Genomic DNA, 26980 nt, shown 5'->3' on the forward strand with positions numbered 1-26980 from the left:
TGTCATCTTCCTTTTACGCAACAAGAATGACCTGTTTCTTTATGACAACTGGCAATACTCAGCTCAATGGTTAGATACCGATGAAGTTCCACAACACTTTCCGAAGTCGGAGTTGCACCAAACGGTCATACTGACTGTTGGTGGTTTGCAGCCAGTCTCCTCCAGTAGTTCTTTGAATGCAGGTGAAACCATTATGATGGAAAAGTACTCAACAAATGAATGAAATGCATCAGAAACTTCGACAACAGCACCCAGCATTAGTCAACAGAAAAGGGCCACTTCTCCTCTACAACAATGCCTGGACGCACGTTGCTAAACTGACCTTGCAGAAGTTAAACAACTTGGGCTATGAAACTCTGCCTCATCCACCATACTCTCCAGACCTCTCACCTACTGACTATTACTTTTTCAAGCATCTCGACAACTTTCTGCGTGAGAAATGCTTCAAAAACCTAAGTGATATCAAAGATGCCTTTAGCGACTTCATCGCCACAAGAACGCAAGATTTTTCCACTACTGGCATAAATACACTTATTTTGTGTTGGCAAAAGTGTCTTGATTCTAATGATGCTTATTTCGATGAATAAATTTTTGTTTGAGGCGAGATATGTTCATCTGAATTTAAAAAGCCAAAAACCACCAGAACTTTCATGTCACTCTGATAATACAAATAAATTTCAGTTAAAACTCATGATTAAAAAATTATAATTATTAGCAAAAATTTTTTCTCTTCACTACCTAACGGTGTAGGTTGCTAAAATGTTTTCCTTTCGTTTGACGATTTTTCATACGAAATAGTATAAGAGTGTCTAGCAGGCCATGCATAGATAAGCACTTGTACTCCATTTCTCTCTCTCTTCCCTTTTCCTCCTGCTCTACTCTGTTTCCCTTCACGTCTCTTTCATTGCCTCCACCCTGACAAATTCATAGTTGCATGTATACTATGAATATTTATAGCCACTTTGGTTATAGTCAAGATTGTCTGCTCTTTTTTACTTCCGGTTTCTGTTGTCCATTTGATTGGATAATTAGACATGGTCAACCGAACAAGAAGCCATTTTTAACATCAGAAAAGGAGAATTTCATGTTGTCTGAGAGGAAGATAAACATTAATCAGAAGGGACCATATCTTGCTTGTTACCATCATCTCATCTGCAGAACAAAAACCAGAAATCAAAAAGAGCAGACAATCTTCACTATAACTGCCACATCTGTTTGGTATATTGGCAGCAATATGCTGCATCCAATTGTATATAGTTGCATGATAATATATATATATATATATATATATATATATATATATATATATATATATAATAAATGATATCTACCTTAAACAAATTTTTTTTCATATAAACTTGGGAATAATGTGCTTGAGGGAAATTTTCTAGCATTATTTTAATAGTGCTCAATATATAGAAAACTAGCAGACTGCCTGGCGTTGCCCGGTCGTAAAATACGAATAAATATATTTTAATTAATACAGATTTCTTATTATAAACAGAAATACTGTAAGTATTAAACGTAACGTTAAATTCATTAACAAAAAGAAATGAAGTAAAAAAAAAAAAAAATGGAAAGAAATCAAGACATGTGCATTGTTTTTCTAAACAGTTCATTTCTTATAAATAAAAAAATACTCGAGCTGAGATCTAAACTTAGACAGTGAGTCAAGTACAATAACCATTAGGCCAGCTTGACACGATCTTTAAAAAGTGTTTTCAAACCTACTTATTCTTAACCGTTCATGAGAACAATTCACACATACATATTCATGAAACAATTAACAGATAAAAATCCCCCCACATACCAATTTCTTAATTTTGACCCCCTAAGCAGCTTTTCTTTTGTTTTCTGGATGAAAACCGATTAAAGTTTTCCACACCTGAATATCTTAGATACCAAATTTCAAGTCTGTAGATAAAAAATTCGTTGAGTATATAGGTTGAGAATTGTCCTCACACACACATTTTCGCTTTTATAGCTATATAGATTAAATAACAAAGACATACTATCAAAAATATGCTTCCCCTCTGGTCGCATGCTTTTCCTAGTATATATATATATATAATGCAAGAAGTGTTACATTTGCTGATTAACAACCAATTGCGAAAGTTTCTTGTTGACATACACTACCTCCACTTCTCCCCAACGGAGGGAGTATCCCTGGAAGAATGGTCCCATTATAATAGAACAGATACTACACTATCCTACTCCCCCCCTACACAAAAAGATGATTTATAGGAGAGTGGTATTATGATCACAGAACAGTTACTACACTACTTCCTTCTAAAAGAAAGTAGGTAATGCCTGAGAAAATAGTCCCATGACAATTGCACATACACTACTCCCCTCTAAATTTGTGTTTATTGCAATCGATGTGATACATTTCTTGTTAATGTACATACATACTATATAACTACTCCCTTCCAACAAAAAATGAAGGAGATAATGCCCAGGAGAATGATTTCATGACAAGATACTACTTTCCCTTCCCCCAAAAAGATAATCCCTGGGTGAATCGTATTATAACAGAACAGATACTACACTATCTTGAACCTGAACTGAGCTTTTAAAGATAAAATCGAGTGGCTTCCGGGCCTTGATAAAAGAAGTAATAACATAGTTTCGATTTCAGACAGATACCAAATCTACTTTAATAGATGTAAATTTATTATGCTTCTTCTTGTCACACATTTTTTATAGTAATTTTGAAAAACTAAGCATCAAAAATTGTCTTAGAAAATATTTGGTAAAACCGCAGTTTAATGACCTAAACAGAATGCTGTGAAAAATTGTGTACAATTTGACATCGTTTTTACTGTTTTTTCCTTTTGTTGCAAAAATGTTTAACTCATTGTGAGGTTTTTGTTGGTAATTTTCACTTGTGCCCTTTTTTCTTTTTTTTCACGTTTATTCATCTGTGCCATTTTTACTGGGCCGCTTTTTCCGGTGCCTTTTTTGTTTGAATTTATGATCTACAACTTTTAGTTTTACTGATAGTTTAAATTTATTTTATCATTAATTCCAGAAAATTAAGTTTTAAACAAAAAGTAAGTTAAAAAAATAATAATAATTGAAAGAATCGTTTTGGGAATTGGATATCAGACTAATTTTTTTTCCGATTCTGATACCCCCAAATGTGTTTCGATTTTTTTTTTTTTTTCAATTTTCAATTTCGATTAATCATCTTGACACTATCAGAAAGCCACAAATAATATCTGTATTGAGCATTGGCCACACATAACTAACACATTCGTTTATGCTAAAACGCAGAAAATCCAAAGCGTTTAGTCTGATTTCGGCATTAAATAACCAAAAAGCGTTGATATGCCGTAAAACAAAACCAACCAACCAAAGTGTTTACTATCCACACTAAACACCATTAAACACTTGCTGGTGAAATGTTGTGATTTTGTTCAACGTTTTTATGACGCCTATACTATGAAAAGATTGTTTTTAAAAATGTAACCGTAGAAGCCATTTTATTATTTTTGAGAACAATAAAATATATAAATGATAACTATTATATTATCTCCAGTTGCTTTTCAGACATTTTGATGATCCTACAAAAACAAAACAAAAAAAAAAAAAACAGAATGACATTTTATTATATGAAAGAAACAAACATAACTTCATAGCTTGAATAATATATATTAGTATAATTATTAGGACAAGCTTAGATCTGATAAGCTGAGAGGAAAATTAAATCTGAATAGTATAGCGAAATGTGTGCAGTGCAGGAGACTTTGTTTGTTTGGTCACATTGAAAGAATAGATGAGTTCTTTGGTTAATAAATGTAGAACAGGATAGCAAGGCTAGTTCAGAGAAAAGCCAAAGTTACAGCTGCGTTGAGAGAATGGATGAGAGTTCTTGGGTTTCTGAATTTTTGAGATAAAGAATGATAATTCCTGTTGGATTATTCAGACTACTGTTCTCATCTCGAGTGTTATTGTCTCAACGTTTTCGCCAATATAACCTGCGACCTTCCTTAAGAGTATCTTGTCAAACTTGGGAATCTAGATGAAAATTCAAAAGGAACCGTTAATGTGATGTCATCGATAAAGTACTAAGTAAAATTCAGTTTTAAGTGACACTCTTCGGGAGGTTGAAGTTTCAATCCTCAGTGCAGGTGAATTGCTTAAGAATTCTACTCAGTCATGGATAATTCTGTTCAAATTTTAGTGCAGATTCCCAAGTTCAATAGAAAGATTTTTTTTTTTCAGTAAAACACACCTGGAGAAGATCGGAGGTTACATCGGCTGAAACGTTGTGAAGAGAACTGTAATCCAAATATAGAGGTTATTAAGTCAGTAAATTAGTTCCCCCCCCCCACATTACTCCAAAAATATTGTGACAATAAAATTAGAATTAGTTAGGGTATCTGGATCAGTTCACAGGAGAAGGCCAAGGAAAGCATAAAAAGTAATGAAAAAATGGTTTAGAGGATGCGGAATACATAAAGACCTTGCCAGAGATAGGTTAGTTGGAAAGCAATTTCTTAAAGCCATCCAACACATGTCATGGTTGTGGCATTCACCCTGGGTTGGTTGGATCAGCTCTTTCCAACAAGTTCATCACATCCCAAATACTGGCTGACCAGGAATGGCAATCCAAGGCTAATTCTGTTATGAGTGCAAGCCATTTGCTGTTCCAGTGACAGATCCCGTAGAGGTGAAAATCAGTTCAGCATCTTGCTTCATTTGTAACGTAGCAATCGTCGAGGTGAAAATCAGTTCAGCATCTTGCTTCATTTGTAACGTAGCAATCGTCGAGGTGAAAATCAGTTCAGCATCTTGCTTCATTTGTAACGTAGCAATCGTCGAGGTGAAAATCAGTTCAGCATCTTGCTTCATTTGTAACGTAGCAGTCGTCGAAACAAAAATAAATAAATGAAGCATTTTTTCTTTTTTACCGTTATTTTCAACACGTCAAAAGTTCCTCACTGCCACCTGTCCATTTTAGCCTGGCACGCGTTTCTATTTTTTCCGACCGCATGCTGGTATTAGCCAGCCACTTCTCACCTTCGCATTTACACGCCCATTTTCTTCTACATCGACTTTGTTTCTCCCACGATCACGTGTTGCATTTTTTCTCCTTTTTTTCCCCCCTTCCTCTTCTCTCACACATTTCCTAATTTGCATATGCGTGTTTTTCTGCTGCTGCTGCTAATCTATTCGCATGCTGGCCATCCTTTGCTGCTCCTGATACTTTACTTGCGCTCACACACACAGTTACACATTGTCCTGAGCAAGGTTTTATAATTGGCCACTGTGATGTTTCTTTCAACCTAGTGCAGACATTAAACCGAATATCACAATGATTAACAATGCAAATCCTAAAACCTTTTACTTAAATGAATGGTTTCATCATCAAATTGGACGAAAAAGGCATGAAACAAAACAATCCATCAACCCTAGATTGTGAGCTGAAATCGATAAAAGTCTACCGATTCCAACCCCAATCTTCCAAATAATTAACTTATGACCCCATGACATATTGTCTGTACAGTTGTTGCATATTCCTTGGCAGTAATCATTACTTATGAAAGTAAATACTGAGATAACTCTCCAGGTACAATTGTTCAGTGACAGGGGATGACCCTAGTGTTAGCTAGAACCAAATATGAAAAACTGACAATTCTTTTGTGTACAGTCATTCTTGTAACAGAAAAATGATTCCAAAAAATGATAGCAAAAAAATAAAATAACTATTGTAGGGAAAAGAATATTATATTGTGAACATCAAATGTAGTTTTCCTAAGCAAAAGTGACAAATATCAATCTAATCAGAGAAACTTTGAATTGTAAAGAATTCCAGTCAGGATTAGCAATGGGTTTCATCTTGCGCCAAGACCAAAAAAAAAAAAAAATCTATAACTGAAAATTTCAAGCAAATCCGGTATATTTTATACAGCATTTCTGGTACCTGATTGGTTCGTATATATATATATATATATATATATATATATAATGAAATCAAGTGAATTATCCTGTCAGATATTACATTGAGGTAATACTTTCAGGATGATACTAGCCAAAAAGGTAAAGTTCAATATTTAAAAAAATAGAGCAATATATAAGTTTAATGATTAAAGTTAAATTCTGTAGATTAAAATATATACACATATATTTAAGTTAAGAATTTGTTGTTTGAAACAAGGAATATATGGAGAAAAATTATATTTATTTCCTTAATCCATGGATTTTCAATAATAGCTCATATCATTAGAGGAAATGAAATGCAATTAGCAAAATGTTCAGCTATGAATAAACAAATATTTTGCTTTTCAGCACATATATTGAAAATTATATGAGCCATTATTGAAAATCCATGGATTAAGGAAAAATAATTTTTCTCCATATATTCCTTGTTTCAAACAATAGATTCCCAACTTAAATAGATTTGTATATATTTTAATCTACAGAATTTAACTTTAACCATTAAACTTATATAATCGTCCAAATCTTTGTGATCATACTCACACGAATGTTACCAAAAATATTGCAACAACAGTTGATTGTAATAGTTGGATTCTTTGAACTATGGTTCTCATCTTGCGTGTGATTTTCACAATGTTTCAGCTGATGTAACCTCTGACCTTCTTCAGGTGTAGCTTTCCAAATTCTGGGAATCTTTCTGTCAAACTCTGGAATCTGTACAGAACTTCAAACGGAAACCTTTGTTTAATCCACAGGTGTAGCATGCACTCATTCCATCATCCATGACTGGATAGAAATTTTAAGCAGTTTGCAATTGTATTTTGAACCTTCAACCTTCAGAAGAATATGATAATTAGGTGTATTTTGTCAAACTCGGGAATCTTAGAACAGTAGTCCAAAGAATTCAACTAATACAAATAACCAATTGTTATCTCAAAACTTCAAAAACAGGTTAACCGTACTGATATGTATAAGATCGAAAGTACATTTATTCTTCGATGATTGTGGTTTAGTGCTTTACCCGTCACTCAATTTGGTAGTCTGTCATTCTCTAACTGCTCCTGTCTACGACTTTTTTGCATTGTTTTGTGAAAGACCGGTTCCATACACATCCATGTTCTTCAATCTTTACATGCCGTTAAAATTTAAATGCAATGTGACTAAACAACTCGCTACACAATTCCCCACTGAGGATGCCCCTATAAATCTGACCCCTAATTATCAGTAGCCCTTTTATGCCTCGGTGGCAATGTGCCTTTTCTGGGGTAAATAAAAGTTTAAAAAAAAAAAAAAAAAAAAAATTTCCATAGTAAAAAAAATTATACTAGCATGACCCATGGAAATTCCGCAGAATGAGAAATATATTTAATCAACAAAAATGTTTTGATAAAGCCGATATTTTTCTGTATAGCATAAAAAAATTAGTTTTTTATTAAATAAAGACCAATATAACACACAGCAAATAGTGTAACATTTTTATGAAAATAGTGTCCATTGTATTTTAATTATAGAACTGAAATAAATTAATAAGTACTAATCAATATTTGAAAAGTAATATTGTGGTATTTACATAGTTCGATACTGTTGTGATCCTGTTTAGGGTTCACAATATTAAAGTTTAAGAGTCCTGGTGTTCACTACGAGTCGTTAAACTGTGTGTGTGCTCTTCACTTGAGAGCAGAAACGTCTGGCTTACATAAGGTAAAATGTATAAGATTTCGTAGCTAGCTATTAGGTTTTTCCCTCCCAGTTATAGGGACAGCTAGTTCGTTGGGATTTGGAATTGTAGTCATTAAGGTCAGGCGCAGAGTGTTGCATCTATTCAGAAAATTAGCCCTAGTATCACAGCTGGGATTATGTATATTGCAGTTACAAATATAGTGCCAGTTAAATTATGAGCCACGTGCAGTGGTTTGGTATGGTATGGGTATCATGGAGGACACTTAAATAATGCCAGGCATCCATGTTATGAATATAGAGGTATTAACTACCCCAGGACAGATACAAATAATAAAATCGCATTGTAATGGACAATTTACTCTTTCAGTCTAGCACCTCTTGGCAGACAATGTTGTTCATTTTTTCCCCTGTTTCTTTTGAATGTTCCCTTTTTTACGTAACATTTCGCTGACTTCTTCGGTAAACAATCACTGCACATCGAAATTACAAGTTCTTTTCTTGCACTGTTACAACAATGATCAAATATTATGATGATGATATCCGAAAACAAGGATACATCAAAGAGAGGTCACTCTCATATTCGTTTCAGATTGTTCTCCTTCTCATCTTGATGGTTTCTTTTTTTTTTTTTTTTTTTTTTACAAAGGAGTCACCACTTATCAAAGCTCAGAGGCCACTCAAGGATAAGGGTTAGTAAGTGTACAGTTGTCTATGGGACAATATCATAGTAATCGTTAGTAGTGGAAATTTGGTGAATTAGATTAAGGGGACGGCTTATTAAGGATTTGTTTATGTTGGACTTGAAGACAACCAAATTGTAGTCGGCTGGAAAGCAGGCAAATGAAAGAGTTTCACAGGCGTGCAGTTCTAAGAAAGAAACTTTGTTTATGGAATCTGCAGTTCTAAGAAAGAAACTTTGTTTATGGAATCTGCAGTTCTAAGAAAGAAACTTTGTTTATGGGATCTGCAGTTCTAAGAAAGAAACTTTGTTTATGGACTCTGCAGTTTTAAGAAAGAAACTTTGTTTATGGACTCTGCAGTTTTAAGAAAGAAACTTTGTTTATGGACTCTGCAGTTTTAAGAAAGAAACTTTGTTTATGGACTCTGCAGTTCTAAGAAAGAAACTTTGTTTATGGACTCTGCAGTTCTAAGAAAGAAACTTTGTTTATGGAATCTGCAGTTCTAAGAAAGAAACTTTGGCACAGATAAAGAGTGGTTTCAGCTAGACGAGCGTTTTCGTGAAAGTAAGGCCAGGGAGGACTATAAATTGGAGTTCAGATGAGCACTTGCCATGAAAATAACGATAAAGCGGAGGTTTCGACAGTTGTACTTCCCAACCTTCTTCAAACGCATTTTCAAATCAAATTTATTGCCAAAAACAACAAAAAACAGTGTAACAATAGCATAGAGAGTTGATCTACATTTCTTGTAAAAATACAGGTAGAAGTCATTCATATTCACATAGTCTGAATTTTTATCCGAGGTCGCTTTAAACCTGGATATGGTAGTCATCGTCATGATCTCCTCTTGCAGGTTGTTCCACAGAGCAGAAACACAGAACGATGCATTTCATCAGTCAAAAGCAGTGATAGCATATCTTTTGCAGATGCTTGTGGAGACTATGACTTGATGCTGTGGTGAAAAACTTCTCAAAACATAGATTTAAATCCGTGTTGATTATGTCGTACACGAAAATCCAGTCTCCTCACATCCTCTGCTACTTAAGTGAAAATAAATTTAATCTTTTGAGCCGATCTTTGTAGGTAAGCCTGGAGAGTTCTGTCACAATCCTGGCTAGCAACTGTTGAGCACGCTCCTAGTGTATGATATTTTTTGGCTGCTTTGATACGTGGTGAATAATTAATATAAAAAAAAAACGTGTTGCAAAAAAAGGGGGGGGGGAAACTATGATAAAGCAGATGAGAATCTTCAATGAAGCAAAAAAAAAAAAAAGTGAACTACAAAAAGGTGTGTTTGAAGGTTTTGTAGATCAATTCTCTATGCTAAAAACACAACAGACATTTCTTACGTCATGAAAATGGGGGATGCCCCTGAAAATATTTGAGGAAATATACCATTTACAGTCAAGGTAAATAAATACTTATGGAAAACTATAGAATTCTTTGAATTATTAAGCATTATTTATTTATCTGTTTCCAACAACTGAATAATTCTTGCATTGCCAAACTTTCCAACACAAATTTTTAGCCAAATAAACAATGCTTCAAGCGAACTATAACATACTTTGTAAAAAGTGTAATGTGAATATTTAAATTATTTTTAGAAAGCCATAACGATATATATATATATATATATATATATATTTTTTTTTTTTCTTTTAAATATCTGTTTAAAGATATTAAAGCAAACTTTCGGCTTGAACAAGCCCTTTTCAGGTGATTTCTTTTTGTTTATTATTATTTTTTTTTTCTTGGATATGTAAAAATCTCTCTTGGTGCTAGTCCATCGTTATGTTAACTGGACAGTTTTAAAGTCTACAAGACCATATCAACATGCAAGACAATAATAATCCAAACTATCTTTTGCTTTCATAAATGTTGTTCTTAATGTTGTCCAAGACCAGGATCCATTTCCTGAAACTTCCATAAACATTGAATATTCAAAGCAAATCAAATTCACAAAAATAATAAAATACAACAGTCCATCTAAAGAATCAGATGGAAGTATTTATAATTCCATAATGTCCGAATGTTTGTCCAAGAACACTTTAAACTTAGATATGGTAATCATCGTCACTACCTCATATTGTAAATAAGCATCTCGCTACACAACTCTCCACTTAGAAGATTCCTAAAAATCTTACCTAATTATAGTGGTCATTCATGCTGTCCATTAATATTTTGTTTGTGGATTTTCTTTTTACATTGCATTAGCTCTTTACTCTCCAATAAAAGACACAGTACCATTCATACTCTTAACCGTTTTTTTTTTTAATTTGAGTATCACCATTTATCAAGGCTCGAAGGGCACTCGAGGATAAGGATTTATAGATTTAAGGTGTTAGTTAAGTAATCGTTAATCGTGTAAATGGGTTAGAATTTGATTATTTATGAGGACGGCTTAACAAGAACTTGTTGACATTAAATTTTGGAGGCTACCATGTTATATTAAGTAGAGAAACATTCCAACGGAACAGTGTTCCAAAAGCAGGCAGTTCTGGGAAAGATTTGTTCATGGAATCTGCATTTAGATTTAGGCAAGGATACCGAGTGGGGAAAATCATATATCGTGGTTTTGGCTAGTTGAGTGATTTTTGTGAAAGTTTGGCAAGGCGGGGGGGGGGGGATATATTGAAGTTCAGACGAGCACTTTCCATGAAAATAGCGATAGAACAGAAGCAGAAACATCTTTCTGTGGGAAAGTAATTGCAGGGAAGAAAAAAGGGCATCACCTACTTAGGTCTCGAATCCAATTTTGAACTCTATCAAGGCAGGATAGGTTCAAAGAGTAAGTTAATATCTGCTAATTAATTCCTGATTGAGCTGAAAACGATAATGGTACATCTTGTGCAGGTGTCTTCACGGACCACAACTGGCACCAAGGTGAAAAAATTCTTGAAACCTAGGTTTAAAGACCCGTTGATTACGTTGCATGCTAGAATCGTTATAGTAAGTTCCTTTCTGTTAATTCACTTTAGTAAAAATTTGAAAAAAAAAAAAAAAATCTATAATTCATTTTATTCATTTTTTTTTCATTCCAGGAAAAGACTTAAAGGCAAAGTTCTGAAAAAGAAAAACATGCAACCAAAGATCCCAAATGTTGATGGCAAGGATTTGGTATGTTATCACATTTTCTTTTTTTGTTTTGACTCTGTTTTATTTATTGCATTTTTACCCCAAACAAGGCACAGTGACACTTTGATGTAAGGGGCTAATATCGGGGACATAAGTTGCAGGGATACTATGTAGGGAGTTGAGCAGCAAGATGCCTGGTTACATTACACTTAAACTTCTGCATCTCAGTACAGTCAGGGAAGCAGGAATCTGGAAAGAAATTTCAAGTCTAGCAGTCCAAGTCCAACTATTAGAGTAAAAGACTTTCTGGCATCTAGGGATCTCTACTGTGTAGGGGTGAGATTTTGCTGCTTCTCGAGTTTTTTGGAGGTATTTACATCGAGGAGGTACAAGGGCTTGTAATTCGTCGAAGCACCTACCATTAAAATACTTGTAAAACAGTCAGAGGGATGCAACATTTCATAGATGGGACAGAGGTTGAAGCCCAGCTGAATGTGCGGGACCTATTAGGTTGGCGACTCTTTTGAACCATGTGTAAGAATGAGAAACTAGTAGCAGATGCACAAACCCAAATGTGGCAACAATACTCTATACATGGGTGGTGGCTTTGTAGAGGTTTTCATGAGATTTTACTTGCAAATAAAAAAAAAAAAAGCATTTGTCTTTACTCACAGAAGATTCTGACAAAAGGGTTTAAATAGCGATATCTCTTAGGACTATGATGTAGATTATGCCCATCTGTTAGCAGCATCCTTGCCTGCAACCATTTCGTGTAACTAAAATGTTATTCATCCTGACTAAAATTAAATCAGCAACAAAAACAATTTTTTAAAAGTCCATTTTATGTCACCCTGTTCAAATAATTTATCAGCTTTTTAGTGTGGTTCTAGAACACTATTGGAATCGTTTAGTGATTAAAGTTTTTTTTTTTTTATAAAGTAAAAATAAAAATTTATTTTGAAAATTATTTTTTATTGAACTACAATGTTTTTAAACTACAATTTTAAGCTTTTGGGGGTTTTTTTTTATTAAGTAAAAAAAAAAAAAAAATTTTTATCAAGTAAAAATACTTTTCTTTTCTTTTTTTTTTTAAAGTAAAAGTAAAATTTTTAAAAATTTTATTAAGTAAAAAATATATATATTTTTTTTTAATTTATTGAACTATAATGTTTTTAACTACAATTTTATTGAATTACAATTTTCTTCTATCTTGCCATATTAAACATTGATTCATAAAAAAGTCTTTAAAAAAAAATTTCAGTGCATTCAGAAACTTTCCAATGAACTAATTTCTAAGATAAATTGCATTTCTCTTTAATAGCTTACCCTTCCTTTTTCCAATTTTATACCAAATGTAAGTGTACAGAATAATCACATTGACACACCAGTTCTCATAAGATCACTGAAGTTAAAGCAATGTTGAGCCTGGTCACTACCAGATGGGTGACCATTTGGAAATACCAAGTGCTGGATGTAGGAAGATAATACCTCCTTATAGGAACTGCAAAAGCCTAACATCATCATCTCCCCTGACTGGTATATACATGTGACTGGAGACCACTTGTAAATTTAATATTCACTTGACGCTTTTTCCTTTGGAGGAAGTTGGTTCAACCCACCCAGAGTGAACATTGCTGGCTTTCTTTCTTTCTTTTAGACCAAACGAGATTTGGAATTGGGATTAATTTTACAGTTTATTTAAAAAAATAAACCTGCTTTTGTTTTAATCATAGATTTTTTAATTTTTTTTTTTTTTTGTTTCTTTTACATATGAGGCATGAAAAATCATAAAAATTAAATGCGTTGATATTTGTTCAATCAAACAGTAAAAAAAAAAGTCTTCATCACGTCCACCATGACTACATAACTTCTGACTTGTCTTCTCCGTCATCCTTATGTACATATATTATATTTTCCTTTTTTGTAATGCCATGGTTGCAGAGTCAGAGGTTTCAGAAAAAGTCAGTCAAACTTGTAAGAATGCTAGGAATAGAAGTCAGATTTTTTAAAAATTAAGACATTATCAGAATATTGGAAGACTTTAAAATACATTGTTGTGATTGGATCTATTTGAAATCCTAGGAGTCTGATGTGTTTGGGATCTGGGGCAGTCCCGAGTCTGATGTTTTGGGGATCTGGGGCAGTCTCCTGCTGGATATTTATTTAGGATTCGGGGCAGTCCAGGGCTGGATATGTATTTGGGATCCGGGGCAATTCCAGGATGGATATGCATTTGGGATCCAGGCCAGTGCCGGGATGGATATGAATTTGGGATCCGGGGCAGTGCCAGGATGGATATGCATTTGGGATCCAGGGCTGGATATGTATTTGGGATCCGGGGTAATTCCAGGCTGGATATGTATTTGGGATTCGGGGCAGTTCCGGGCTGGATATGTATTTGGGATCTGGGACAGTTCCGGGCTGGATATGTATTTGGGATTCGGGACAGTCCCGTGATGGATATGCATTTGGGATTTTATGATGTTGCAATACTGCTTAACACATGTACCTTTTGTGTTTGTTTTTATTTTTCTTAAATACAATTTTCCTTTCACACTTGTATCGTTTTGTTATTGTTTTTTTCTTTTGATTTTTCTTATCTGCTTTCATATCAAATTGTCTGAGAGAAAAGCAATAAAATTGCAACATAAATTTGGTGGTCATAACATCCATTAACATGTGCTAACAATAATATTCATCCCAGAACAGTTCCGCATCACTTTTATATTACCATGAAGATTAAAATGAAAAGATATTGCTACTTAAAGCTTGCGCTTAAGAATTCCCAACAAGAAATTGAAATTCAGGAAATTTTGCTTAATTTGTGTATAATGACTATGGATCAAAATTTAATACAAATCTAAAATATTGTAATTTTTAAATGTGAAATTGTGCTTTATATATATATGTATATATATATATATATATATATATATATATATTATTAAAACCCTTTAAAATATTGAAAAATGAGTTGAAATTGGGAGAATATTTATTAACTGATGCCAAATAGCTTTCGTTAAAATTTCATAAAAATATGAGGCATCTGAATTTTTATAAAGAGCTCCAATCCTTCTCATCCGCTTTCTAACGATGTTCCGTCAGAAGTGATTCCTTGTGTTAAAGATTTCTTGTTTTTGTTAAAAATGGGTAATCAAATTAATCAAATAAAGAAAAAGAATAAAATGAAAATCGGGAAGTTTTGTACAAATTTTTATTTGTAAAAACATTTTATTTCTCCCCTTCCAAAAAAAAAAAAAAAAAAAAAATTAAACACCTATTTGAATAATTATTTCTATAAAAGAATTTTTTTAAAATTTGACCATATCATATATGCGCTCTGACAGTGTTATAATTCTTTAGAAAAATCAGTTCCTAAGATATATATAAAATTAAAAAAAACAACATTTTATTATAGTTCCAAAAGAAAATTAAACCTCTTACTTAATTATTTCCACAAGAATATGAAAAGAAAAACATTTCATATTTTCTAAAAGAAAATCAGATCACCCATGTGAATACTGATTTTTTTTTTTTTTTTTTAATAAAATAAAAATTACTGTAAATTTTTTTCCAGATTATATTTGAGACAGGTGTTAACGAAAAACCGAGAAAGCTTTTTAGAAATTTTTATTTAAAATTTTACTGCAGCTTTTGAGTCGGTCCTTATTCTGGTTTTACCAAAAAAAAATATTAAAAAAAAAAAACGTATATAAAATGGATAGAACCAGAATGAATAGAAAAAAGAGAAAAGAAAGTACAGATAATGAAAGGTAGTAAGAATGATATTGTTTCAGACTATAAAATAGCTGTATGATAATAAGCCAGTAATGGATGATGGCTTCTGGTTGTGTGTGAACAGGGAATCTGTTTTGTGAGTGGGAGACTAGACCAATGAGTTTGAGAAATGCTAAGGAATCTACTGTATATATTAGCAGGAGGTGGAATCTTTCTCTTGAAAATATTATTTGTTGAGGGATGGGGAGGTCTGCTTAGGTTACATTGACTGTAGCTATTCTGGAACCTGGCCCATTCCAATGATATGTCCAAACTCATTGACTATATTACTGGCCTCGCCCATCTTTTACAAGAGAATTTAGTGTACTCACTGCTAGTCGCCTTATTCTTAACCTCAATGTTTTCTCTCCACCCAAATGAAGGGAATTGTATCCCACCAGTTGCCAGGTGAATAAGCGAAAAACTTTCAGAAAAGCTCCTCCTCAGGCAGAGCACCACTTATCTCCAGGGACCTCGACCTGTGGGAGTGACAAGGGATGGTTTCAAGAACACTTTGTGGGTTTCAGTTTTTGCCTCCACCCCTTAAAATGTCAGTAAAAATTATATAATCTCTCTCTTAACATATTTAATAGAAAATATAACCCTTAATCAGTGATGGGTATAACTGTTCTCATCTTCAGTGTTATTCTCACAACGTTTCAGCTGATGTAACCTTCGACCTTCTTCAGGTGTATTTCTTTTCAAGCTCTGTAATCTTTTTATTAAATTTAGGAATCTGTGTGGAATTTTCGAACGTAACATTTTATTTAATCTATGGAGATAACGTGCGCTCATTCCAGTTGCCATGACTGTAAAAGTCTCCATTAGTTTGCAATTGCTGTCGTAGTATCACCCATGCACTGAAAATTGAATCTTCAACCTCCAGAAGAGTGTCTCTTAGAACTGAATTTTAAAGATTGATCATTTTTATTAGGTTTATACAAAAAATTATTTCAATGATGTAAAGTGATAAAGTACTTTCGGAAATGGAATCATGTTGTCTTTTCTAAGTTGACAATTTTATTGTTCCTCCCTGTATATTGTAATTCACTCAGATTTCATATTTATCATTACAGAGCCAATTCTTTATTGGATATTATATTGTACCTAATATATAGTACTGATTTCCAAAGTAAAAAAAAAAAAACAAAAAAAAATGACTTGAGTGCCATCAGCTAGAATTGAAACCAAAATATTTAGTGCTTGAGCTGCATCCCTTTATTTAGCACACCAGATGCGTTCCCTACCATTTGTGCTAACCTGACAGATAGATAAGAACCACTTCAAGCTATGAATGAATTTGCGTATGCGCAAAAGTAATAGAAATGTTGACAAGTTGAAATGAATATTTTGCAGTTCAACTTGCCAACATATTTCTGTTCGCGTTATTCATCCAAACAGAGTTTACACATTGTAAACCATTCTTGGTATATGATTACTATTTCTTGTTAATTTCAGTGTTAGCAGTTTAAGAGTTTATTGGTTAAATATTTTCACACAAACACACACATACATCTACTGTTTTATTTATATAGAAGTCATTTTTAAGCGATTATAGCAAATTTATAGATATTGCCTCAAAAATCGCACAAGTTTAAATTATTGTTGATTATCTCCCTTGCTTCTTTTGAGACTTTAAGGAATCTACCCCTGACAATAATGTGCATCAGAAGCAAAGATGCGTCATTGAATTCCTGGAAAAAGTGCATTGAGAATGGTGGTGCCTATGTAGAAAAATAAATTTTGGAGCACAAAAGGTCGTTCGTTTATATGGTACCATTTCCGTGTTCAACTTTTTGAGAAAAAAAGAAAATGAGGTATTACTTTTCGAACGACCTGCATAGATTTCTATTTTGATTAAGGACTGAATTCTGGTCTCCCAGTCCATTAAAAAACCCTCTAATAATTATGCCAGCTGGACTGGTTGAATAACATCCATTAATACAATGCAACTTTTAAACTTGTTAATAAATTTACAAGAAAGAGATGGCCACCAAAAATGAAGAAATGTGATGACTAAAATATGTTCATCTTTTATACAGAATAACACATGGAAGGAATTTGATGATTAAATGAAAATAAATAAATAAATAAAAAAGAAAATCTTTGAATTATGTCTGCCTCACATCTGTAACTCATCTTCAATGAAGGTGGTCTTTGACATCTTTTTTTTTTCTTGAACAATTAACTTCATCCTTTTTATGTTTACTTTGAAAAAAAAAAAAAAAAAAAGGAAAGCTCTCTCATATATCTTGTATATAAATTTATCTTGTTGGATTTTCAAAGTCAGGCCCAAATAGCTATACAACTGACGAATCGATACTTCGTTCATACTAGCCTTTTTTTTTCTGATATGTTATTGATCTGAATAACATTTAGTTTCTTTCTTTTGGTGCTACCAGATTAGGCTGTCTGAAGGTGGTGGTTTTCTGGTTTAAAATGCAGCAAATATCGATACTATTGCTTTTTTCCCCATTTGCTTTGAAAAACTCAATCATGTTCTGCAAAAATAAAACCCAGAATTTTCTTATACAAATCAACCAAACTAAACATGATGAATAAATATTTGAAGATATAAAGGATTTTAAGCATGAAAAACTTTTTTGGGGGGGTCGTCATTTAATAACCTGAAAAGGGTTGATATGTCATAAAACGTCCAAACCAAACATTATGAATAAATATTTGAAAGTATAAGGGAAAGTTCTCTAACATATCTAAAATATCCTGTTTGATTTTCAAAATCAAACTCGGTAGTTATGCAACTGTCAAAATCGATACTTGATTCAAACTAGCCTATGTTATTGCAATTTAGTTCACTCAATTTTTTTCTGAAGATAATTAAGCCGGCTAGAAAGTTTAACTGTGAGCATTTTTTGTTTATGACCTAAACAGAACAAGATACTTGTAAAATTGATAAATTAAATTTTACTTTTTAAAACTGCTTTTTAAAATTGCTCCACCTCGGTGATAAAATCGAAGCCATTAGAAGAAAAAGCTTTAATATATGGCTTGCCCATTTGGGTCCATATCTAAGATAGCAGTTAGCTACATGCAAACACCAATATAGCCCAACACTGTGCTCACTGGCTAATTGTACATTTGTCACTGCACATATATGGTTTATATATTAGAACGCACTACTTACATCTAATTCTATGGAAGTAGTACCATGTGATCTCTACACATCAAAATTAAGCATCAGTTTTCAAGCACATTTTTCATTTTCAAAAACACTAACAACCTTATTAAAGTTAGCATCTTAGTTACAGAGAGAAACATTGGAAACTTAAGCATTAAGGAAGCTTTATTTCTATATTACACTCTGAACTTAATATTACACTTGGTTCATCATTTATAATATAGCATATATCATTTGACTTGAGTTTACACACATTACAATGACATTTTAAAGCAAATTTTTATCAATTTGCTAAATCCTACCCTCTGATGAGGAGGAAAGTACTTCTTCGAAACTCCGTGGATTAAGGACTATCCATTTATTTTGTTTTTTTGTTTTTTTTAAATTAAATACGTTTTTAACTCTTTTTCAAAGTGTTTTTTAACATGTTTTATTAACTACTTGTTCTTATAAGCTCTAGTTCCTATTTGGTTTTATCAAGCTTTTACATCTGGTTGAGATTACTTTATAAATATTAACTGTTCAATATTTATAATATACTTTAGTTTTGCCATATTGGATTATTTTGGTAAACTTAACTGTAATTCTTATTTCATTATATCTATAAATATAAAAGCGAAAATGTATGTATGTTTGTTTGTATGTGTGTTTGTATTTCTCGCCAAAAACTTTCAACACGGGTTACAGATTTTCGCCAGATCAGTATCATTTTAAACTTCCAACTTCGCCCGACAAATATCCAAAAATTGGGCAAAAACGTTAATTTCTTCACTCTGAAATCAACAGTTTTCTACAGGGGGGGGGGGGGGGCAGCCAAAACTGTCCTCTCATGACGAGTTCGGTTCTAAGCATGCGCAAATGACGTTGTAACCTGATTTAGTTTAAAGATTAAAAAAAACGGTCAATTTTTGTGGACGTCGTCTTAGCTTAGTTGCTTAGAGCGCGGCCTTATTATCTAAAGGTTTTGGGTTCGAATTGTGGTATGAGATGTCTTTTTTTTTTTTTTTTTTTTTTTTTTTTTAAATTTTAATATTGAAGCAGGGTTATTTAAGCCATTTTTAACGTGTTTTTCAGATTTTTTAATGTTCGTTTTTCTGGGTTTTTTTACTTCGCTTATTCTTAGGTTTTCATTAACACCCCCACCCCCGCCCGACCACACACACCCAAAAACACCCGGACAACGCCGGGTACCCCCCACTAGTATATATATAAATCATAAATAAATTATTATTGTAAAACAAACAAATCATACTTTGCTATTAAACAAAATTATTGTTTACAACACATAAATAAAAAGAATTATGTTTTTAACTTAGCAGCGAAATGTAACGCAAGGTTAGTTTAATAGAAGGAAATCCATATATATTGGAAGAGTACAAAAGTAGCTATGAACAGACCTGACAGCATTCCTCTGTAGAGGTACATCAGGTAATAAACTAATGCCCTCATGAAGGAGGTAATGCTTTGGAAGATGATCTTGTAGGACCAAATATAATCATACCGCATTCTGATTAAGAAGATTCTCAGGCCTAGTATAAAAAAAAAAAATGAGTTGCACTTCCCCTTGTGGAAGGAAGAGATAATGCTTTGGAGGATGATCTCCTAGAACCAAATTGAACTATGTTATTCTAAGAACTTTTAAAACAAGATGCAATCTGAATTTTTAACAAAAAATGATCGGACAACTGTGTGCCACACAGGGTAAGCTGCAGACATAGCAGATGTTTGTAGCTGTAGAGTGTTTACTTTTCTTTGTTGGCAGTTGAATTTGTAGTTGTGGAGGGAGGGGGAAGAGACGACATAGCGAGCAGAAAAAGACTAATTTGTGATTTTTTTTTTTTTTAATATGAAATTGGCTTTACAAAGTAATTTTTTTTAAGATGAATGGGTAACCAAACAGATCAGTTTTTCTAGTAGTGTTGAGATGATTGATCAAAATTCGGAAAAATCAAAGCTTTCTGGAGAATTGGAATCAGAATTGAAAAAAAAAATTGTACCTATTTTCCGATGCGAAAAACGATTCTTTTGTCTTTTTAAAAAAAATTTTTTATTTTGTTTTACGTTTGAGAAAGTATCTACGTTTAACATGGTTTTATGATAATCAGAGAAAATAACTTCTCTATAATCAGTTAGAGATTTATGAAGAATTGGAATCGGGGGGAAAAATATTGGAATCGTCCCATCACTATTTTCTTTTTGATAATTCGGAAAGGTGAGAGTGCTAGAAGAGAAAAATCGATGGAGAGATGGATAATATTTCCTATTGATTATTATATTGTACCCAATATATAGTAGTGATTTCAAAAGTTTAAAAAAAAAATGACTTATGTGCCATCAGCTAAAATCGAAACTAAAATACTTAGCTCTACAGCAGTATTCATTACTATATGAACTAAGGACAGATGGATATAATTTTTTTTTTTTTTTAAATTAATGCAGTTTAATGTATAAATGTTTATTTGCGCATGCATACAGGAGCACTTTGAGTTGTTTGCTAAGTTCCAATTTTTTTAACATTCACTCCCTAGCAGTTATTTTTACCGGCTAAAACCCAAATTGAATTTTTCTCACAGGTCCGAATCCCCTATATGTCAAGCTTAAAGTCTGTAGACCGAGGATTAACAGTAGTTTGGTATAACAACTCAACTGGCCACGGATAGTCTAGTTTATTTTAAAACGTCACTTGTCCATTCTAAGTCAAACATTTTGCTACAAAAGTTCCGTAACTCAGAATCAAGACTATACGAAGTTACTTCCCTTTAGTGATGACGTTCTTGAAGCGATTGTAATTTTTCCGTTTGTTCTTAAACTTTATAAACTTGAATGCATATTCTTTCCTCTGAAGTAAACACATATTTTGCGTGAGATATTATTAAAGCCACCCTTCCCTCACACATTCTTCTGTATATAATTAAGTTTAGTATAGCTGTTAAAAAGGAAAGACAGCTATAATAAAGTTTTGTACCAAAAAAATAAATAAATAAAATAATAATTAAGTTTAGTATAGCTGTTAAAAAGGATATAATAAAATTTTGTACAAAAAAAAATAAATAATAATAATAATAAAGTTTGTATGCTATTATCACAGAATAAGTCCAGGTATTTTATCTTATCTTTCAAATCCAATCCGGTTCAGATGTGTTGTGGTCCTGGATATGACCTTAAACTATATCTGATGGTGAGGCCCCAGCAGGCTTTGGGAAGTTTGGAGCCATCCCTTAATTGCCATTGCTCCCAGGTCCACTCTGACCGGGAGTAGTAGTACCTGTTAGGGTCTTAACTATGGATTAAATAGAAACTGACTTGAAAAAAACAAATTTATTCTATAAAAATTTTTTTCCTCAAAATCACTGGATTGGGCATCAAATAACCTGAAAAGTGTTGATATGCTGTAAAACAAGCAACCAACAATCAGGTGTGTTGAGCCTATAATCGATTTCCATATCGATCAGCTTTATTTTTTTCTGTTTTATGGCATATCAACCCTCTTAAATCATTGATATCAGTCATAAATAATGACTTATTTTCTCTTGTGGAGTTATCTCTCTGCTAAACGATTGGGTTACACACTGACCAATCAGCTTGCAGAGCGCATTGATTTCATCTGTTCCCTGCCGAACTACTTGAGCCTCTTTAGGAATCTCGTTTGTTCAGCGGAGATTACCTTGAGAGCAATGAGAAAAGTCACCCCTTCTTTCTCTCATGTTCATGTCCCCTGAAGACTCAAGCACCGACTATCTCCACCTGGCGATAATTGCTGACATTTTTTGTAGCACAAAGAACTTTCTATTCTTTACTTGGACATTGTTTCGAATTTCTTCCACATACTTTTAGTTCTACGGCAGTATTTGCTACCATATGACCTGACGACAGATGGGTATCAAAACTTTAACAAAATTAATGCAGTTTAATGCATAAATGTATATTTATGCATGCATACAGGAACACTTTACATTGACTTATGCTTGCCAAGTTCCAATTCTTTGATTTTCACCCTCTAGCAGCGATTATTTATTTTTTTTTTTTTGCAAAGCAATTATCACTTATCCAGGCCCAGAGGCCACTCGAGGATAAGGGTTAATGAATGTACGGTAGTCAATGGGACAATATCTGGCTAAAAAAAAAACAAATTAAATTTGTCCCACAGGTTCGAATCCCCTTTACATAAAGTTTCAAGTCTGTAGACCAAGAATTAAAAGTAGTTTGCGATAACAACTCAACTGGTCACGGATGGTCTAGTTCATTTTAAAACGTCACGTGTCAATTTTAAGTAAAATATTTTGCTACAAAAGTTCCGTAACTCAGAATCAAGACTATACGAAATTACCTCCCTTTGATCATGCCATGCCTTTCACCTATCCTTAACGGTGTAGGTAATTAAGTAAATCCTTTCGTTGTGGTGAAGGAAACCCAGTAGGGAAATCAAAAATTTATTCAACAAGAAATAATAGTGAATTCATAAAATGTCCTTTTTTTAAAAGAAATATGCAAATATCAGGAAGCTTCATCAGATGTCCTGTAACAATCATAAAGATTTCGGGTCGAGATCAAAGTGTAGTATCTGTTCTTCAGATGCTGCACTTCAATTTTTTGTTCTCTGTCAGTGGAAGAGAAATCCTTCACGACTGAGACAATTTTTATTTTTGCTCCTTTTCTCCACCTAAAAAAACGACCCTGGTGTCTAACTCTGCCCTCGTGGGGAGGTATTGTAAATAGAAATAATCACAAAGATTTTCCTTTCATGGAAAACGGTTCCTGCTTGGCAGTTTGGTCTCACACTGATATATTCGCTTGCAGGACGTGTTGATTCCATCTGTTCTGCCTCTCAGCACTTATTCTTTGGAAATCTTATTTGCAGTGCTTACAGCAATCAAACTTCAGTAAGCATTGGACAGACTAAACTCTAATTCCACGTAGGCAACGTATTGTGTTGAGGATACTTTATTAACTAGATAAAAAAATCTGTAACAAAATAAATAAAAAAAAAAATAAAAAAAAGGAATTAGAAAAGAATAAATTCTGTGCAAATGAGAAGAGGCAATAAAAGTAAGTGTTAGTTTAGGAGTAGGATAAAAAATAAAACGATTTGTTTTTTCTGGTTCAAAACCTGGATGATTACCAAAAAATAAATTTTTTTACTTTCTTGTGTATCAAAAAAAAAAAAAAATAAAAATAATAATAATAATATATAGAAGTTGTTTCATATTCATTTTTTACATTAAAAAAAAATACATTTTTGATAAAAAAATAAACATTAATTTTATTTATGAAAATTTCATTTCTTACTTTACGTATTTCTGTGTTACCAAAATTTTTTGTCTGCTTCAAAAACTGGACCAGTACCAAGTCATTTAATGCTGAAACAGAATCCACCGATTGTAAACAATTCATTGTTTACAATGAATTGAACAAAAGTTGTTATTGCACCCAATTCTTTGTAGAAATCGAGAGTTACTAATGTACTTGCCTTCCCACAAGGGCAGACTTTGACACAAGAGAGGTTTTTAATATGGAGCAAGTTCAGCTTCCCCAAATTGGTACAGAATATAAAACTGCCTCAGTCTAGAAGAATTTATTTTGCTGAGGACAGAAAGGATGAAGTATATCAGAACAGATACTTCACTTTGCTCCTAGCCAAAAGGCCAAGGAAAATTGAGAGCTCATACCTTTTCCAAACTGCATTGGTGCATAAATGAACATAATTTGACAGCATTTGAACTTTGCATAGCCAATCCCATGTCTATGACAATCTCAATTAAGTTGATCACATATTCTGAGTAAATTTTCTATATATAAAATTATTCTCTTAGTCTGTATGTCCATTCCATTTTTTTTTTCTAGAAAACTAATGGGCCGATCTGACTGAAATTTTGTATGGACCTTTGTCATAAGGTGCAGTGAACCAAGTATTATGGTATCTGTTCGCCCGGGTGTTTGTAGGTGTGTGTTGAGCAAAAAAAAAAAAAAAAGTGGTAGTAGGCGGGCAGGCAGGCTTGAACCCATACCACAAAGGAGGAAAAGAACGTGAAAAAAAATGTGATGTGTTTGCTGTTGCTTCCATTGCCAAACTGGAAGTGACAAAGGTTTAAATTAAGGCTAGTCAATCGAAAAGAGGGGATGACTTTCGAAAATATCGATGAAAAAAAGTGACCCTTCCATGTAGAAAAGTGCCCAGTTGAGGGTGAAGGAATTAATGCTTTTAGCCAATTTTTCGATATTTGTCAAGCTTCAAAACAATACCAGTCTACTGAAAATCCGTCGCCTCTGTCAAAAGTTTTAAGCAGACATACATACATTTAAACAGACAGGTGAGATTGATATTATAGAAGATAGATTAGTATTTAATGGACAAAACAGCACAAACTTAGACATATTCAATCATCAATTTGGCATAAAGGATTCATTTTAAGTTAATAGTTAACCTTTTGCACATTAAAAACGAGCAGAAAGTCTAGTCTATACATAAAACTCTGTGTGTTCTGCATCGAAATAAAGGTTAGAGAATCTACATAAAACCGAAGTGTATTTTTATGGAACCTTATTTCCCTTGTCCACTCAGTTTTCCTGTATTCTTGTGAAACATGGACCCTTACAGCAGAATTAGAGAAGAAGATTCAGGCCTCAGAAATGTTTCAGAAGACTGCTTGGCATCTCTTACAAAGACCGCATCACCGATGAGGAAGTCAAAAACAGAATAAGGCAAACCATTGGTCCTTATCAACATCTTCTCGCCACAATCAGGAGGTGTAAGCTAAAATGGTTTGGCCATGTAACAAAACGAAAGAGGCTTGTCAAGACAGTGCTCCAGGGAACAGTCAGAGGAGGAAGAAAGAAAGGAAGACGGAAGAAGAGATGGGCCGACAACATCACAGAATGGACAGCACTAAAGTTGAGCGAGGCGGTCAAACATGCTGAGGACAGGGAAGGATGGAGAGGACTGGTTGATAGGTCATCTATAGCGCCCCAACGGCAATCGCCACAGAGCAAGTGATGATGATAAGGTGAATTTGGGAAGACAATGGAAGTGTTTATGGATCTCTAAACACACTCTCTAAAGGTGATATGTGAGGATAGGAACCTATATAATTTGGATTTGAATGAAATTTAAACCATATAAGACACTAATTTTTAAAGTTTTTCAAAATTTCATGTTTTACCAGTATTAGAGGTTGGTAAGATATTTCCTGCACTCAGGCAACACCAGATACTATTCTCTATATCTTCAAATCTATCAGACCATGTATGAAATATTGTTATATTTGGACTGGTGAATCTGTCCCATTTGAAGATTCTTGATGTTGCAGAAACGTATTTGTAATTTGATTGGCCCCCACTCTATCTTCTTCATTGAAACCTCTCTCTTTCACAGACGTGATGTTGCTAGTCTCAGTCTTTTCTATAAAAACTATTATGGCATGTGTTCTTGTCTAACTAGAGGGCGGCAGTACTAGGGGTCTATCTTCAAAAACCATTTGCACCTAGCTTAATCTCTTCATTAGGATGATAATAGATAGAGAAAAAAAGAATTTTTGAAAAGTCATTTTTGGCATGTGGGGGGCTTTTTTTACGATATTGCCCCCCCCCCCCCGGGGGGCCCAAAATCACTATTTGCAGCAAAAAATTTACATTATGCAAAATTGCATGCACCTAAACGTCCTAAATGGATACAAATTGGTATAGATAGTTGAGACTGATGATTTCTAGCCATTTTTGAGGCATTTTTGGGTTTATAGTCCTTAATTTTTATTTGGTCTTATTTATCAAGGCTTCTTATCAGGCTCATAACCGTCTAGTTAATGTTTATTTTAACGGTGTGTTCGTCTTATCTCTGGATGTGGGTGCGTGTGTCAGAACATAAAATAATACATATGTGACTAATGTGACGATGAACCGGTTTCTGCTGCTCCTCTTCTGGGTGGATTCACCGTCTTGAGGAAGCTGGTTCTGTTATGATCAAGGACGTATGTGAGACGGGAACTTAAGATGAAAGGTTGTTTTTATATATTTTTTTATTCACTCCCAGGCGTTATCATTACATCAGACTTGAGTAAATGGTCGACCCCACCCCCCTTTTGGAGAGACACTGCTCAATGCATCCTCTCTTGTTGATGTCCTAAACCCAACTCAGTTTCTTCAACCCGGAATCCTTGACACATCAGACCTGGCCTCTTCTACCTAGCTTCTGGTGCAGCCGACTGGTCACCCAGTTTGATACATACATGGCCATTAATTATTTTAACCATTTTTTTTTTTTTTTTTTTTAAACAGTAAATTAAAAATTTTAGTTTTATTTAAGGTTAAAACAGAATCCCTATTGTAAACTAAATGTTAGTGTTTATTGCAGCTCTTGCAAACTCATTGTGATAAAAAAAAAAAAGAATACTCATCCCAGGGCAGGTAAAATTAATTCCTCGGACAGTTTTACATCACTTGTATGTTCCCAATTAAACCTTATATCTAGAATCCTTATTTTCATTTTAATTAAAATCTGTTAAATCATTTTGATTCTCTAAAATGCCTAAAATTCAAGGCTTAAGCCCAAGGTGTCTTAAGAAGAAATTGGAATTTAGGGAATTTTGCTAAATTGATGTCTGGCAAGGCAAGAAAAAGTACCCTGTCTAACACCTCCCCAGATGTAGTACTCCTGTTATATATTTGCTGTGTGTGCTCATTCAAAAGTGCTTTT

The 26980-nt window shown here is 33.5% G+C and overlaps 2 protein-coding genes across 9 annotated transcripts in view; one reads left to right on the forward strand and one right to left on the reverse strand.

The window, feature by feature from the left end:
* LOC145246154 (uncharacterized) overlaps positions 1–26980 on the reverse strand; it is a 325300-nt gene that overhangs the window by 271026 nt on the left and 27294 nt on the right. The window lies entirely within an intron of this gene.
* Positions 1–26980, forward strand: part of LOC145246149 (uncharacterized) — a 634197-nt gene that overhangs the window by 268218 nt on the left and 338999 nt on the right. For all 8 annotated transcript variants that reach the window (XM_080107997.1, XM_080107998.1, XM_080108001.1 and 5 more), the window contains one exon: positions 11345–11420. In XM_080107997.1, coding sequence (XP_079964123.1) covers positions 11345–11420 — 76 coding nt within the window. The remainder of the gene's footprint in view (positions 1–11344; positions 11421–26980) is intronic.

The sequence above is a fragment of the Euprymna scolopes genome, chromosome 23 (genome assembly GCF_053919585.1).
Source record: "Euprymna scolopes isolate OS-2025 chromosome 23, ASM5391958v1, whole genome shotgun sequence".
Classification (NCBI taxonomy): Eukaryota; Metazoa; Mollusca; class Cephalopoda; order Sepiida; family Sepiolidae; genus Euprymna; species Euprymna scolopes.